At 53.7% G+C, this 17,830-nt stretch overlaps 1 protein-coding gene across 9 annotated transcripts in view; it reads left to right on the forward strand.

Annotated features, from left to right (window-relative positions):
* Window positions 1-17,830, forward strand: part of DAB2IP (DAB2 interacting protein) — a 186,799-nt gene that overhangs the window by 39,450 nt on the left and 129,519 nt on the right. For 4 of the 9 annotated variants that reach the window (XM_010355374.2, XM_010355376.2, XM_010355373.2 and 1 more), the window contains exon 1: window positions 14,117-14,384. The exons of 4 other annotated variants lie outside the window; for them this stretch is intronic. In XM_010355374.2, the coding sequence (XP_010353676.2) occupies window positions 14,261-14,384 (124 nt within the window). In that variant the 5' untranslated portion in view covers window positions 14,117-14,260. Of the gene's footprint in view, window positions 1-14,116; window positions 14,385-17,830 lie in introns of those variants that run through there. One more of the 9 variants, XM_030919961.1, reaches the window with a different exon arrangement.

The raw sequence follows: 17,830 nt of genomic DNA on the forward strand, positions 1-17,830 counted from the left end.
ACGGTTCCAATGGGTTCCTGCCTTGCTCGGGGAATTGGAAAGGTAGATTGAGATCATGGCTGTGGAGTAAACCACCGAGTCTAGTAGGGGAAGAAGCAGGGTCTCTCCTGCTCTAAAACAGGGCACTAGAGCTCCAGTGGACGTTGAGACGTCTCACTCAGCCAATGGTCTCTCTGTTGGAGAAAGGGAGGGGAGAGGGATTGGGACCCTGCCCAGTTAGCCCCTGAGTAGGAGGCTCAGACCTGCTGAAGGTTTGGTTCTGAAATGAGCCCTTGGAATTCCACGTTGCCTGCCCCCGAATTGCAGCCAAGCCTTAGATTTCTCCCGGGAGAGGCCCAGCGAGCCAAATATATTATTAAATGGCAGAGAGGCTGAGTGCTGCATGTGAAAGATAATAGGGGAATTTATTTGATGGGCTATAAATCACAGAATGAGAAGCCCTGCAACCTGTGGGGAGGAAAATTAAGAAGTCCTGAGCAGTGACTTGTTTGGGGTGGAGACGGAAGGCATTTGACCGTGTTTTGCTGTGAGCCTGGCAGGTTCACGATGCACGAGGCCCAGGGGTCCGAAGTGAGGCTCTGATGTGCACACTTCCTATGTACTCAATGGTGACACCCCCCCCCCCATTGGCAGCTGTTGTGTGACAGTGCCAAGCTGGGCACTGGGTTATGACCCTCAGGGAGAGCAGTGTGCCAGGAGAGACAGATGTGAGATGAATCATCAAAAAATATGCAGTCGGCCCTCCGAATCTACGGGTTCTGCATCTGTGGATTCAACCAACCGAGGATTGAAGATAGAAAAAAATCGCATCTGTACTGGACATGTAGAGACTCTTTCGTGTCATCATTACCTAAACAATACAACGATCTCCATAGCATTTACGTTGTATTAGCTATAAGTAATCTAGAGATGATTTAAAATATACAGGAGGGTATACGTATGCTATATTTTAATGTCAGGGACTTGGATTTTGATATCTGATTGGATTTTGGTATCCTGGATCCAATACCCCTGGGATACTGAGGGAGGCCTGTATGGCATTGCACAAAGCAGTGGACTCCCTGGAGGAAAGGTGCACGGAGTTCAGGGAGAGTGTTGCAGGAGGGCTGTGGAGGAGGCAGTGAATTGGGAGAGGGGAGTGGTGGTTTTTCTGGAAAGGAAGAGTGAATGGGAGTCAGCCAGGTGGCTCAAGAGAGCTGTGGCAGGGGAGATGAGCCAGAAAGAGTGGCCAAAGGCCAGTAGGGCCAGGGCGGCCAGGGCAGGGGCTGTGTTTCAGATTTCACTCTGGCTGTTTTATGGAGAACCACACTGAAGAGGCAGCGGAGGATTTGGGGGGACATTTTGGGGGGATGGAGGTCCCCAAAGGTAGCAATGGCGATGCCCTGGTTCTGGGAGATGTCAGGGAAGGTGATGAGGTGGACAGCCTCAAGCTGGAATTTGGAGCTCAAAAGAGCCCACTTCACAGAGCAGGCTCCGAGTCTACAAAGTCAGCCCATATCCTGTATCCTAGGAGATGGGAATCATGGGAGCAAAGACACAAAGGAAAGAAGCAGTGGAGGGCTGGGGTCCAGGGTGACTGGGGAAGGGATAGGAGTAGGGTGTGGTAAGAGGGGAGACAGGAGTAGGGCTGGGGCCATATCCACTGACCACTACTCTAGGCTAGGACTAGAGTCAAGGCTGTGTGGGATTGAATCCTGTCTCTGCCGCTAATCAACTCTTGTGCCTGTAAAATGGGAGAGTAACAGGATTCACTGCTTTGGGTCATTAGAAGGACTCACTGAATTGACACTGTCTGACAAAGGGGAAACATTGAATTGGGATTAATAAGTATACACTGAGTGACCTTGGGCAACTCTCCCCTTTCTGAGCTTTGCTTTCTCCTAGCAGGTCTCCGCAAACCCTTCAGGCCAAAGTCCTCTAATCTCCCTGTGCTAGCAGTGTGCAGCTCCCGAGGGTGGTCAGAGCACAGCAGCAAGCTAGCTGTATTGCCTCAGATGGGACCATGTCCCTCTCTGCCCTGTAAGGGGATACCATGCCTATCAGAGCTGTAAGGGGATATTTTAATCAGCCCAGGACCTGCTGAGGTCAGAGGACACAGGGACCAGGACAAAGGGTGCCAGTCACGGCTGCTGCCTGGCCCTAGATGACCTGCTGGGCCCCAGAATCCAGACCACATGGGGAGCCTGCAGAGGGAGGTGGAAGCTAGGGGCTTCACTGTGGGTCAGGGACTGTGCAAACTGGGTGTTCTCCATTTTGGGCCCCAGTTTGCCCATCTGTACCATGAGGTTTATAACCCCTCCCTGCCTGCAGGACATGGGGTGCTGAAGAAAAGGAACAGGCTGCAGTTTGGACAAAGCAGATTTAGATCTTTATCGGGGGCTGTGGTCTCAAAGCCTGAGAGAGAGCAACAGGTGGGCGAGTGAGGCTCGGTGCGGCCCACAGATGACATGCTTTGGAATCACCTGTGGGCCCACTGCCTGCTGATGAAAAATGCAGACTCCTGGGGCTGTTCCCCAGACTGGCTAACCTAGACTCTGCCGGGTAGGCCCAAGTGTCTGCACTTTGACCCACATCCCAGGGGACTGAAGCATCTTAAAATCCGAGATCTGAAGTTCTGGGCATCCCCTTCTTTGTACCAGGAGATCAGGGGCCCAGAAGGCATGGGGTAGGCTGGCCCAAGTTGCCTAGGAGACTGGAACCCTATGCCATGCCACTCAGGGGTCCACCCTGGGCATAACCCCAGGATCCCTGGGAGTCCTGGGTGATGCCTGGGGCAAGGGGGACTTTATCCTAGGGCTCCATAGCCCAGCAGGGGGCAGTGCGGATCAGCACCTGCTGAGGGCTCTCCACTGCTGTGTGGGCCTGGACTGGGCAGCGGGGATCTACAAAGAGCCCACCGTTGGGGAGAGGCAGGTATGGGCTTGGGTGGGAAGGCGGGCCTGTTCATGCATGGGAGCCTGTGTCAGGGGGGCGACAATGAGAGAGGGAGCACCAGGAGGACACAAGAAATGCGACGTCAGAGAAAGCAGGCCCAGAACATTGTGAAACTTCCTTACGGCTTCCCAGGGGCAGAGGCTGCAGGGGAAGAGGACAGAGCCTCTGTCACCCAGGCTGCCTCCCCAGGACTCTCAGTGGGATTGGGGTGAATTCAGGCCTCCCCGCCTCCCCCCACACCATGTCCTCTGGGCTTTTAAATGAGGATCAGTCAGAGGTTGGCCCCTCCCCAAGTCCAGCATCAGAGTCAGGAGGGACTAGGGATTGGGCTGCAGGCTAAACTCCAACCCCAACTCTCCAATTGGCCCTTCCTTACTTTGCCTGCTACAGTTTCCTCAGTTGCTGGGAACCTGTGGGCAGGCCTACGGTGTGGGGTGGGGCCAGTCCTGAGCCTCTTGACCTCTGACTTGAGAGTGGCCTGACCACTAGATCTCTTGAGGCCTTCTGCAGTTCCCAGTTGTGGGAAGGCAGCTTCACTTTCATACTTTCTCAGGGCAATGGGGGGCTGGTTTGGTAGTGAGCTCCCTGTCACCAAAGGTATGCCAGACAAGACTAGGTGAATTTTGCTTCCTCTTAAGCCTTTGGTGACAGGCTAAAGGGTGGGTCCTGGGCCATCCCCTCTTTATACTCCATCTGTCTATGTTAATCATTAATTGCCAAGAGAGCTCCTCCTGGGATGGGGTGAGTCCCTAGCTACGGGGGATGCTGATTTCCAGGATGACATTGAAATTGTTTTTCTTGGCCCCAAACTTTCTGCTACTTCCTGTTTGAGCAGGTGCAGAAATTATAGGGGCCCAACCCTTCCTCGTTTCCCTGGTAGAATTTCCAGACAAAATGCTCTTCCCAGGATGGGGGCAGGACTGTTCTCACTCCCAAGGGGATGTGAGGAATGAGGATGGCAGAAGCTCCATGTAATTCCCACCTACACGGCCTTAGGATGCCAGCTATGGGCTAGGTGGGATCCTCAGGAAGGGCCAGTAAATGTGAGAACCGTGGCTCCGGCAGTGCTTGCCTCTCCTCTAACAGCAGCTGTGGCTCCCATTTATGTTCCAGACTGGACACAGAGGCTCTGAGTGTCAATACCCAATGGCCTTGAACACCTACCCAGGCCAACCCCATTTTGTAGGAGGGGAGGCTGGGGCTGTGAGCCAGAGGAGCCTTGTTCAAAGGCACATAGCAAAGTGAAGGCATTTATTCATCCATTCATTTAGTCACCGAGTGCAAACTCTGTGCCAGCTCCTTCACTGTCAGGATTTGCACCCTGGCCTCCTGACCATCCTCAGCTGCCACTCAAAAATAAACTTTCCAGCCTGCCATCCATGTGTCACACCAGGCTCCAAGAGGTAGATCAGTTGTTCCTGGTCCCACAGCCAGCCTGCCTGCCTGCCTGCCTGCCTGCCTTCCTTCCTTCCTTCCTTCCTTCCTTCCTTCCTTCCTTCCTTCCTTCCTTCCTTCCTCTCTCTCTCTCTCTTTCTTTCTTTCTTTTTTTTTGACAGGGTCTTCCTTTGATGCCCATGCTGGAGTAGAGTGACACAATCATAGCTCACTGTAGCCTCAACCTCCCTGGCTCAAGCAATCCCCTCACCTCAGCCTCCCGAGTAACTGGGACTACAGGCACACACCACCATGCCTGGCTAATTTTTTAAATTATTATTATTGAGACAGTCTCACTCTGTCGCCCAGGCTGGAGTGCAGTGGTGCAATCTCAGCTCACTGCAACCTCTGCTTCCCGGGCTCAAGCAATTCTCGTGCCTCAGCTTCCAGATGGGATTTCACCGTTGCTAGCCAGGCTGGTCTTGAACTCCTGACCTCAGGTGATCCACCTGCCTCGGCCTCCCAAAGTGCTGCAATTATAGGCGTGATCCACCGCACCTGGCTTTTTTTTGTGTACAGACAGGGTCTCACTATGTTGCCAGGGCTGGTCTCAAACTCCTGGGCTCAAGTGATCTTCCTCTCTTGGCCTTCCAAAGTGCTGGAACCACAGCTTATTTTCTTAAAAAAAAAAAAAAAAAAAAAGAAAGAAAAGATCAGGAACTTTGAGCCCAGCTCCCTTCATTCACCTCGTTCATCACACATTTATTGAGTGCTATTCTATGCACTGGGCATATGGCTGTGAACTGGACTCACAGGGATCCTGTCCTCATTAAAGTTTGGGGAGACAAATTAATGAACATCTGAATACACAGATTAGATAGTTTCAGGAAGTGATAAGTGGAAGAAAATAAAACAGGGCCATGGGATATCATGGAGAGACTGGGGCAAAGGCAATTGGGATAAGATGTCTAGGGAAGGTCTCTGAGGGTGTGACATTTGAGCTGAGGCCTGAATGACAGGAAGGGGCTGCCCATCTGAAGATCTAGGGTTTGTGGGAATGAGGTAGCAGGAACCAGAGATGCAAAGGCCCTAAGGAGGGACCATGTTTGGCACATTCAGAGATTGAAAAGGTATCAAGCTGAGTCCAGAACTATCTTAGCCAGTGGCTCCCCAAGAAAACCACTAGAAAGCTCTTTTAAGAATACAGATTCCTTGGTCCTACCCATCAAAATCTGGATTCAGGAATGCTGGGAGGGGCACCCTGGAATCTGTTTCTGAATGCTCCCAATGTAGTTAATGGCATCCAGTCCAGCCCCACACCTATAAGCCTGCCGTAAGGAGCCAGCCACTTCTTTCCTGGTTGCAGAGGGAGGATCAGAGAGGCACTGTGACTTATTCAAGGTTGCACAGCCACACAGTGACAAATCTAAGCCTCAAGCCCAGATCTCCCACCAGAGTTCTGTCCTTACCACATCTCTTCTTCCCTTCTGGAGAAGCTGCCTGGGCCTCACCCCAACTTGGATCTATCTCCCTGTCTCTTCTCCCTGATCTCACCCTTCACATAGCCTGCTCCCCAGTCCCCACTGTATCCTCTGCTCCAGCCTCACCATTCTACCCACTGTCTCCAGTACATGCTTTGCTCATTTCCATCTCTGGGGCTTTTCTCATGCTGTCTCTCCCTCCAAGAATATACTCTTCTGCTCTCTACCCAGTCAACTCCTACTCAGTCGTCTAGCTCCATGCCAGTGTCTCCTCCTCCAGGCAGTCTTCCAGGACTTCTCCCTCTTCCAGATTCTCTCAGTGCTGACTCCAGGTCAGATAGGCTCAGCCACTTTTTTCGAATGTTGCCATCATCTCTCCCAGTGTTGCTAAGAGCCTGCTCCGGACTGGGAGCTATACTGATCAGCTCTGGACTGTCCTCTCAACGAATCCACAAATTAGTGAGAAAAGAAATAGCCAAGGCTAGGCGTGGTGGCTCAAACCTATAATCCCAGTGCTTTGGGACAATAAGGTGGGAGAATCACTTAAGGCCAGGAGTTCAAGACCAGTCTCAGCATCATGGCAAGACCCTGTATCTACCAAAAAGTTAAAAAATTAGCCAGGCATGGTGGCACACATGCCTGTAGTCCTAGCTGCTCGGTAGGCTGAGACAGGAGGGTCACATGAGCCCAAGCACTCGAGGTTGCAGTGAGCTATAATCCCACCACTGCATTTCAGCCTGGGCAACAGAGAGAGGCCTTGTCAAAAAAAAAAGAAAAAAAAAAAAAAAAAAAGAGGAAGCAAAGAAGGAAGGATGGAGAAAGGAGGGAAGGAAGGAAAGAGAAAGAAGTAAAGAAAGAAAAGAAAGGAAAGAAAGCCTGGGCGCAGTGGCTCACACCTGTAATCCCAGCACTTTGGGAGGCTGAGGCAGGTGGATCACCTGAAGTCAGGCGTTCTAGACCAGTCTGGCCAACAGGGAGAAACCCTGTCTCTACAAAAATTAGCCAGGCATGGTGGCACATGCCTGTAATCGCAGTTACTCAGGAGGCTGAGGCAGGAGAATTGTTCGAACCTGGGAGGCGGAGGTTGCAGTGAACCATGATCGCGCCATTGCACTTCAGCCTGGGCAACAAGAGCAAGACTCTGTCTCAAAAAAAAAAAAAAAAAAAAAAAAAAAAGAGAAAAGAAAAGAGCCAGGAGGGGAAGCTGCTTGTCAGTTTATACACAAGGCTTTGATCCACTATGTTATTTGACTCTTCCACAACCTCACAAAACATTTGTATACCCCTTTACACCTTAGGAAATGGAGGCACAGAGAGGTGAGGCACTGATATGGGGTCACACAGCGAAGAGGGCAAGGCTCATCACTCCAAATGCCCCACCTGGATGGGGGCTTCCTAAGAGCTGACTACGGGGCCCATTCAGCCCCCCTCCTCTGTGGGCTCTGCAGGAGTTGAGTAGGGCCCTCCCCTGGAACCTAGGCCAGTGCCAGCTACGAAATGGTTCACAGATGACCAGGCAGGCCTGCTTGAGAAGGGAGGGGACTCACTGACCTCACACTGGGACCATATGCCACCCCCTCTGGTTCCCCAGTGGGTGCGGAGCTGTCTGGGCCCATACTGAAGGGGGAGGAGGAAGCCCAGAGACCTGGAACCTCAGCCCCAGGCCTGGGCCAGGGAGAAAGGAGGGAGTGTGGGCCTCACTGGGGCCCGAGGCCCACCTGGAGCTTGGCAGCGTTTCTGGGTCAGGGCAGGGAGAGGAAGTACACAGAGAGAGTGGCTCCAGGCTTGGCCATCTGGGCTGAAATGCTGGCTGCTAGGGTTGGGGTGAGGAAAGAGGGCTGGGGCTGGGGCCTGGAGAGTGGATTAGTCTCCCCTGGGCCACAGGATTGGAGCCCTCAACTTCAGGGCAGCCAGTGTGGAGTGGAAGCCCAGGGCTCCTGTGGGCAGAAGGCAGCAGGCATTCTGGGAGAGGTGGTCTTGGCGGCTGTATTTAGGTTCCAAGGTGGAGCCCATCCCTAATCCCCAGCCCCATGTGTGACCCTGGGTGAGTCGCTCCTTCCCTTGGCCTCACTTTCCCATCTTCAGGGAGAGATACTGCCCCACCCTGACTGCTCTGTGCTGGGGTGAGAGAGTCAGCCAGACCCTCGTTGGTTGCAGAGTTGATGCCAGATCCTGGCTTGCCATGTGTTAGGGAGGGTCCTCTGGGCAAGCAGCTGATTTTGAGGGCCTCAGCTTCCCCAGTTCATCAGTTTCTCTCAAGGTTCCTTCTACCTCAGACATTCCGCGGCTTTATGACAGGCTGCCGACATGTACGAGGGAGATGTGCGTGTCCTCTTCTCTGGGCTTCCGGAGGACTGGAGGGGACCTATAGGTGGCGGTTTGGGGAATGGGGAGATTTTTAGATCCTGATGGAATATCTGGAGGTGAGCTGAGCAGAGCTGTCTCATCTCCATTTAACACGTGGAAACCTGAGACCCAGAGATATCACATGGTGACCCCCTCTTAGAGCCCTGGCCTCTCCCGAGGGCTCTGCCCTCGGCCCAGCCCTGGGTGACTTGATTGGAAAAGCACTCACACTCCCTGAGGCTCTGTCTGTGTGTGTTCAGATGTCCACGCTTGACTGGTCCCCAACTTCCGCCTGTGTTGAGAGGGGCAGAGCCATCCAAGCCTGGGGTCATCTTGTCCCTGACTGCACCGTTTTCTGCAAAGGATGTCATGTCATTAAATATATCAGTGGCCTTTGTGAGAAAGTCTAGGGGGGCAGTGGCAGCGGTGGTCGCCTGGCCAGCCTGGAGTGCTTTAGCGTGACCTCATGGGGCTTGTCTATGCTTTTCCTCGAATGGGGTGACCTGGCCCCAGTCTCCCCCTTCTTCCTAGTGAAGATCCTGCTCCTAGCCTTATTCCTGGATGAACAGTGGATGCAGGAAGTCGTCATTGCCTGCCAGACAGGCCACCTCCTGGGGCAGAGGCCATGACCTTAACCATGAGTGTCCCCTGTTCCCCCACCCCCACCCCTGCCCAGAGCTCCAGAGACTGAAAGATTGACACTGTCCTTGGAGGCGGATGTGTGCAGGACTGCCTGGCTGGGGACTTCACCGGTCACCACCACCCACCCTCGTCCCAACAGGAAACCTGACAGCTCTGAGCCTTCCAGACACCCATTGTGTGGGGACTGGTGTGGGCTCCGATGCTTCCCCTGTCAGGACTCCTGTCGCCCCTAGCCTACTCCTGTCCCTTGACAAAGCTAGCTGTTAAAGAAAGTTCCAGACTGTTTCCACTCCCCTGTCTCTGCATTCCGTACTGCTCAACCTTACGATCTTTGCTCCTTTCAGCCCCCTGTGTTCAAATCTTGCCTCCTAGTGCAAGCCCTGTGACTTTAGGGAACTCACCTACCCTCGTTCTGCCTCTTGACATTTCTTTTGGAGAAAGAAATAACCATCTGCTTCTTAGGATTATTCTGAAATTAAATGAGATGATGTGGGTAAAATGCTAAGAACAGGACCTGGGACATAGTGCACGCTAGATGCAGTTCAGCTACCATGATTAGGATTAAACCTAAACTCTACCCTCAAACCTCTCGAGGTCAAACTTGTAACCCTCCTCTGTTAAGAAGACTTGGGTTTCTGTAGTGCCCCACGCATGACCATCTCTCTTCCCCTGGGGGAGGCTGGTGTTTGAAGACAACTGGTTGTGGTTGCTGTTATCATCCCCCCTGTACAGAATGGCCTGTTGCTGAAGGCTGTGCTCTTCTGTTTTATGCTCAGCTGCAGAAATGGGTGATCTGGAGGAAAAACTATGCTTTATGGGCAGTTTAAGGCTTTTCAAAGGTAATTTTGGCAATACGCTTTTTTAAAATTTTTTAATCTTTTCTCATTGACTTCAACCCTGACACCCCAGAGGGATTCAAGACTGCCTTGGGCTAGCCTCCCTCCCCTGCATCTGGTGACCCTGCTGACCCAACCCTGGCCTGGCCCATGATGTACCTTGACTTTCAGCCCAGCCCTGATGCCACCCACTGCTGCTTTTCCAGCAGGGATGCTGATGGTTTTCTGCCCAGAGGGGAATTTTTTGGGTCCATCCCTCCCTGGTCATCACAAGTAGCCTCCTGTGTCCCCATTATTCAAACTGACTAGTGGGGTATACCAGGAGCTGGGGGGGGGGGTATCTGTCCTTGGAGTCAGAGTAGACTTTTTAAAGGAGGGGGTGCTTCAATTTGCAATTGCAAAAATGTGGAACCAACTCAAATGCCCATCAATCAATAAGTGGATAAAGAAACTGCGATATATATATTATATATATGAAATATATATAATATATATAAAAATATATATGAAATATATATATACACACACATATACATACAGATTAAGCTTTCCAGCCCTGCTGATGTGAGAGCCTCAGTACCTATAGGGTACTGAGTGAGGGTGATTTGGGGGCTGGAGCCCTGTTCCCCCTAAAGAAGCACATGGGAGAGGTGGGAGCTGGGCCTATCCAGGAGCCCCTCTGGAGGTGGCAGAATAAGACCAGACCTTTATTTATTCCATCATATATATACACACACATACATATATATGTCTGTGTATATATATATGTATGTGTATATATATATATGATGGAATACTACTCTGCCATAAAAAGGAATGAATTAATGGCATTCCCAGCAACCTGGATGAGAATTGGAGAATATTATTCTAAGTGAAGTAACTCAGGAAAGGAACACCAAACATTGTATATTCTCACTCATAAGTGGGAGCTAAGTTATGAGGATGCAAAGGCAGAAAAATGACACAGTGGACTTTGGGAACTTGGGGAATGGGTGGAAAGGGGGTGAAGGATAAAAGACTACAAACTGGGTTTAGTGTATACTGCTTGGGATATGGGTACACCAAAATCTCACAAATCACCACTAAAGAACTTACTCATGTAACCAAATACCAACTGTTCCCCAAAAACCTATGCAAATAAAAAATTTTTAAAATAAAAATAAAAATAAAGGAGGGGATGCTTGAGCTGGGTCCTGAAGGGTAAGCAGGAATTCACCAGGTGGGTGCAGAGGGAAGAACTTTGTGGCAGCTGTCCAGGTCCCACCAACAGGGCGAAGACCGGTGGTGGGAAAGAGTGTTTGGAGGATGACCAAGGGCTCTGGAATGGGTTGGGGTACAAGCGGGAGATGGTCGCTTTGTGGCACAGCTTGGTCTCTGAGAGTTTGCCTGGGGAGGCTTTTGAGGGGAGGGTGAAGGTGCTGTTGGTGGGGTTGAATCAGATCTGATTTAGCCAGTCCCAGTACCCACGCCCCTACTCACTAAACATGCATGTTTCCAGGCCCCATCCAGACCCACTGAACTGAGTGTCTCGAGGGAAACCTAGAAATATGCCTGTTCACTGAGCGAGGGTGATTTGGGGGCTGCAGCCCTGTCCCCCCTAAAGCAGCACATGGGAGAGGTGGGAGCCGGGCCTATTCAGGAGCCCCTCTGGAGTAGGAGAATAAGACCAGACAGACATTTAGCCCTGTAGGTACTAAGGCTCTCACATCGGCAGGGCTGGAAAGCCCGATCTGTTGGTCTGTCACAGGAAGCAGTGGTAGTAATGGTGGTGATGGGCACTGGAAGTGGGCTTCTCCTGATCAGAGGGAGGAAACCACAGGGGCGCTGGTGGGAGGTGGGAGCAGCAGATGGGGGGCTAGTTCCCCAGCAAGATTGATTCCAGGTCCCTTGCTGGGCTGTGCAGGGAGCAGCCTTTATCTGCTCTGGTCCTAGGCCAGGAGGAGGGCCACGGAGCTTGGGCCCTTTCTCATCTAGCTCCGGCCCTGCCCCCTTCCCACTCAGTACCCGGTGAGTACCTGCCCCAGGCCCATGGAGATGCTCGGCTGGGCTGGTTGGTGATGCCCATTCCCGTCCCAAGGGCAGAAATGCACAAGCTTCCTCCATTTCACTAGCTGACCCTCCTTCCTCCACAAGGCAGATGGATTGGGGGTCCATAGCTTCTCCCTGTAGGTAGGGAAACTAAGGCACAGAGAAGAACTTGAAAAGCTGAAGCGGGGAGACCATGCCAGACCTTTGGAGCCCAACTGTGTTTACAGATGAGGTCCTGAGTTCCAAGTCACTGCTCCCTCTCCCCTCCACACATACTCCTCAGACATCCTGTTGAGGGCCCAGGCCAAGACCACTTGCCCACACCACTGATAACAGTGAGTTGACTGTGAGCCTCCTGTCCGCTCCAGGGTGGACTAGTACCTGGCTGATCAGAGGGTTCCTGCTTTGGGAAACAAAATGGGCCAGATGAACTCAGGCCCTGGGAGCAGCAGCGTTGCCCTGGCCCTAAGCAGGACTTCCTGGGTGGGAGTCCCTCACCCCCAGAACCTGTGGACCTGGCTGTGGAGGTTAGTCACCCCTGGAAGTGCCAAAGTGTGGACAGGTGGCGCTCGGAGCCCCACCTGTGTGAGGAGGCGCTGAACTGGGTTCTGGCCGTTTGGCCAGAGGAGGATGCATGCTAAGAAGGTCCCCAGTTTGCCTGGGGACTGAGTGACTGCGTGTGGGCTCTGTCCAGGAGCTTCTTTTCAAAGACATTTCTGCACCATGTCTGCTGTGGAAAGGAGATAGGGCAATGCCTCCAAGCTTGTCCAACCTGCAACCTCTACAGGCTGCATGTGGCCCAAGATGGCATTCAATGCTGCCCAATACAAATTCATAAATGTTCTTAAAACATTATGAGGTGTTTTTTGTTTGTTTGTTTGTTTTTATCATCAGCTGTGGTTAGTGTGAGTGTATTTTATGTGTGGCCTGACAATTCTTCTTCCAATTTGGCCCAGGGAAGCCAAAAGATTGGGCACCCCTGGCCTAACCTGAAGGGGAGGCTAAGAGTGTCCTCTTGGGCACCCTGGTTTTCCATCTTCCCCATGGGATTGGAAGAGGGGACCAGGGCAGCTGACGGCTCCGGACCAGGGCAGCTGACGGCTCCGGACTTCCCAGACTGGAGTAACACCGTCAGGGAAGGCGCCTGGCTTCCAGCTGTGAGAGGGGCTCCTCCGGACTAGGGGCCCTCCCTGCTGGCTGAGAGGGCTAGGGAGGGGGCTTCCTCTGTGACGTGCAAAACCCGGCCTGGATTTCTGCCCAGATGGCCTGGTGCCCTCCAGGGACCCACCTTTCTCCCACTGTTCTGGAAGAAGACCCCCAAGATGGCCTCAGGCACCTGCGGTGACTCACCCCCACCCCCCACCCCTAAGTTTGAATGTTGAGAGCCCCAGGCTAAGACCACTTGCCTCTGCCACTTTCCATGTGGCTGAGGCAAGACCTCCTTGCCAAGGCCTCAGTTTCCCCCTCTGTACTTCAAAGGATGCAGCTCAGGCAGGTGTCTTAATAATTTAAACGACGAATGTTGCTAAAGGGATAAGGGGCGGGGAGAGAGAGAGATCACTGTGGGCCATGGTCAGGGAAGGGTGAAGGAACTGGGCCCCGAAAGGGTGGACTTTGATCAGGTGGAGAAAATAGCCAAGAAGGCAGTCCCTGCTGGCAGCACAGCAAAGAGAAGTGAGAATTAGGGAGAGCGAAGGTGAGGCTGGAGGGGACTTTGGTTGGGGCAAGATTATTTGGGGTCCAAATAACAAGGAAGGATGTTTAGACGTATTGCCATTGTGCTCTGGGGAGCCATGGAAGGTTCTTGAGCTGAGGAGTGACTTGGAGAAAGCTTTTCAGCCAGTGCAATAGAGGGAGTTGGCACCTTTCCTTATGCCACCCTGAGTTTCTGGTCCCTACAGTAGGGTAGGGATTATTCTGCCCCGCCTTCAGTGCTTTGAGTGCTTGAAACACACACCATAATTTTAATTATATAAAAATGACATGTGTATCAGACGGGACAACCTTTAAAATGTAAAGAAGAGGCAAGTATCCTGCATCACAGGGAAGTCTTTCAACCTGGCTGGGCCCGGGCCTGCGGAGCAGTCAGGGTCCTTTCTCAGCCCAGCGAGCCTGGGGCAGGAACGCACACTAATTGAAGGTGACGGTCCCCAAGCGTGCATCCTGCCCTGGGCTCCGGAGGGCGCACAAGCAGGTGTGCACTGTCTACCCGCGCTGGCGGGATTGGGTGCCTGGTGCGCCCTCAGGTCGACGGTCGAACCCTCGGGCGCGGGGGTAGGAGCCAGGACCCTCGGGGGGACCCATCTAGGGTCCCGGGGAAACTCCGGGCCGCCTCGTCCCGCTGACTCCAGGCCGGGATTTCTCCCGCACTGACTTTCCGGGCCGGTGCCAGCCCGGCCTCCTGGTCCCCAGCCCCCGCCGCGGGGCCGGCTGCTCTGGGAGCGGGAGTAGGCAGTAGGCGGAGGAGGAGTTTGAGCGACTTTGTGGGGCAGCCTGGGCCTTGGCGGCCGCTCGGGCGAGCGCAGGAGAACGCAGGGGCGCCCGCCGGGCGGTCCGGAGCGGCCGATGGGGCCCGTGTGAGCGCGCCCAGGCCCGGCCCGGTGCCCGGCGGGCGGCAGCATGTCCGCGGGCGGCAGCGCCAGGAAGAGCACCGGGAGGTCCTCCTACTACTACCGGCTGCTGAGGCGGCCCCGGTTGCAGCGACAGAGGAGCCGCTCCCGCAGCCGGACCCGGCCTGCCAGGGGTAGGCGCCACCCCGACCCCGACCCCTAGACCCTCCCAAGGCCACTAAGCCACCTGATGCCCTGGGATGCTAGGGACCGGCATCCTCCTTCCAGCCATTTGCCGGGGGTTTTTCTCATCCGCCCCTTCCTGAGTCTGCCAGTCCCCCCACTCCCCCAGCTTCTGCCTAGTACTCCTCTCTCCGGGGGAACCCAAGGCTCTAGGGTCTCCTCTTAAGCCACAGGCAGGGAGAGGGGAGCCTGGAATCTTTCTCCGCACCTCAGATCAGACCTCCTACCCCACTGTGCCTCAGTTGACTCAGCAGCCGAGCAATAAAGTAACCTAGGGTGGATCTTGGCTTTCCCGCACCTTGTCTTCCCAGCCCTGGCCGCGGACTTCTTTCTTCCCTTTCCAGGAACTTAAGGGGCTCCCCACTCTTGGGTGCTGGGACAAGTGGGTGGACCTCAGGGAAGGAACCGGGACCCCTCGAGCGGGTGGGCGCCAACTCCTTTGCAAAGTTTCTCTCCATCAAGCTCATGAGGCAGGACGAGACGGAGGGGGAGGTGCGAGCAGCATTTTCTTTTTCCAGTAACAGGATCCTCGGCTGGAAATGCGTGTGATCCAGGGGGCTGCGTTTGGGCGGGTGGGGGCCAGGACTTCCTTCCCTGGCTGAGTGGGAGGGAGGGAAGCCCCCTGGGAGGAGGAGGCCTTCAAAGGGGCTCTGGGGAGGCTGGAGTCCTGGGCAGAGGTTCAGGCCCACCGAGGGTGCCCGTGGGGTGGAAGGGAGGAGAAAGACGGCGCCTTAGCCGAGACCTGGGCCGAGTTGACGCCATCAGGTTTTCTTGAAAGTGGGAAGCCGGGCCCTGTGCCAACAAATGCCATGCAGGGGTCACATTCCCACCCTGCAGGCTGCCGATGTGTGACCTGGGCTGAGCTGCCTCTGAACTTTAGTTTTCTTGTCAGTGTGAGGGTAAATGAAGCAGGCAGGCAGTGTTCATTTGCTTCCCCCAGAATGGGGAAGACTTTTCCCACAGTCAGGACTGAGCAGCGATGTGCAGTCCAGGGCTTCCTCAGGAAGTGGTGAGTTCCCCCTGCACAGAAGGGTTCAAGCTGAGGTTAAGGGTATGCACAGGTGTATGCTGGTAGTTCAGTCCTCAAGGGTCTCTCAAAGCCTGTGATCCCCCCGCTCTTGCCTTTCCTGAAGTCTTAGTAAGTACAGAATTAACAGTACTAAGCCTTTAGTACTCCCTCCCCCAGGGGGAGTACTAAAGACCTGGGGAAAGGGTTTGTCTCAGTGGTTCAGGTTTTGGTTCTTCTATCTCTGTCCTTCAATTTAATTTTGTACTTTCTAAGACCTGGGGAAAGGCTTAATACTATTAATTCTGTACTTACTCCCTCCCCCTGGACTTGGTCTGGGAGACTGGGAATCTGAGCTCAAGCTTTGTGACTTTGGGCAAGTCATTTCTCCCCTTTCTGAGTTTAGTTTTCCTGGTTGTAAAATGGACCTGCCATATGCGGAGGATTCAGTGAAGAAACTGAGAAATGGGAGCTGCGAAAATGCCCAGTACTGTTTAGACCACCCTGGGGCCTCTCCTTCTGCACCCACCTCACGTCACCTCACCTCCTCCGCCCGCCCCCCCTTGCCTCAGAAATGCCCTGCGTGACCTTTCCCTCTTCTCACCTCAGCCCAGTTCCATCCCTGACTGTAACAGGAGTCCCACTCCTGCTCAGCTGACCGGGCAGGGGATAATCAATGTGTCAGGGGCTGTCACCTGAGCCCCAGCTCATACACAGGATCACTGCTTTGTGTCCCAGCCTTAAAGGAGCTCACAGCCTGCAGAGAGTGGGGAGGAGACTGTCTCTGAACAGAAGTTATATCTGGGGAAATCAGGGAGAGCTTCACAGAGGAGGTGACATTTGGATGGGATCTCACAAAATGGATAGGATTTCCCTTGGCAGAGGGCATCATTGAGTCAGATCTGGGTTCAAGCCTCAGCTGTGCACACAACTGTTCTTCAGCCAGTTACCTATCCAAGCCTCAATGACCTCGTGTTGTCAGTGGGGCTAGCAGTGACAGGGTCATGTGAGGGCCAGAAGCCAGTGCCCAGGACTAAGGCTGAAGCTGAGGGTGAGCTACTGTCCTCTCTCTGGACAGAATGAACAGACTGCGCAGTCAGGGAGAAGGAAAACGACTTGGGTGTTGAGGATAGAGTTCCTACTGGGGTTGAGGAGGAGGGTGGATTGGGAAGAGGGCTGCGTGGGTGGGTGGGTGGGGAAGGGCAGGCAATAGTAGTTTGGATTTGATAAAAGGCTTTGAACTTTGGGAAGCCAAGGCAGGAGGAATCCTTGAGCCCAGGAGTTCAAGACCAGGCTGGGCAACATAGCAAGACCCTGTCTCAATTTTTTTTTTTTTTTTTTTTAAAAGGCATTGAGTGATGAGGAGTTAGTTAGAGCTGCAGCCAGGGTGTGGGGTGGAGGCTGGAGGCACCCTGTCCTCCTTGGTGGGAGGCAGCTGGGGCAGCCATTGCCCTCTCTCCACTAAAGCCTCAGACACCTGACTCTGCCCCAGAGCCACAACCACCTGCTGAGGGCAGGGCCCCACCCAGGGAGAAACTCAGGCTGAGGGAGCTACCCCATGGCCTTTGAGCCAGTCCCTTCTGACCTTGAACTTCAGTCTCCCCATCCATCTGGGGGCTTGGTCCCATCGTATGGTAGCATCAGACCTCAGAGGAATGGGTGGTGCCTAGCATCTCAGCCTGGATCAGACTCTTGCCCCCACACCCTTTCTGGCCTCTGGCACTAGTATGGAAGGAAAATGACCAAGAACTCAGGCTGTGTATTTGTTCAGAAACAGAAAAGTGCAAGGAAGAGTTGGTGCTGCCGGGTTCTGCAGCTGGCCAGGTTGGGGGAAGGGAGCAGGGCTTTGTCCCTGGTAGGGCTGTGAGTGAGGGACAGTGTCTGCAGTCTCCCTAGTTTGACCCAATAAGGGGCTTAGGCTCTACCCTTCTCTGGGCTTCCGTTTCCCCATCTGAAGAACAGGCAGAGTGAGACCTGCTGTGGTGGGGGGTAGAGCACGAAGCTGGAGGGTAGCTGGAAGTGGGTTAGAAATAGTGACCTTCAGAGGGCGAGGGCCATTTGCCATTTCCCACTGTATCCCTGACTCCACCTGAAGGCTGGGCATGCCCCATGGATTTGGGGGGATCCTGTCCCCAAAAGGGTGTCATAAGCAAGGTGCCTCCCCACCTAGTCACACCAAGAAAAGTTTTGTCTCTGACCCCTGTTTCCCCAGGGCTGCTAGGAGAAACAGAAATTTTCCTGTAGCCCTGGATAAAGTTCTGATCGTTTCATTCAGCCAGCCAGCTCCTCTTAAGCACTTACTATGTGCTGGGCTTCAGCTTGGGTGCAGGGGCACATGGAGATGAATCACATGTGCTCCCAGCCTTCGCCAAGCCCCCAGTCTGTAGGGGA

Source organism: Rhinopithecus roxellana, chromosome 16, assembly GCF_007565055.1.
Source record: "Rhinopithecus roxellana isolate Shanxi Qingling chromosome 16, ASM756505v1, whole genome shotgun sequence".
NCBI lineage: Eukaryota > Metazoa > Chordata > Mammalia > Primates > Cercopithecidae > Rhinopithecus > Rhinopithecus roxellana.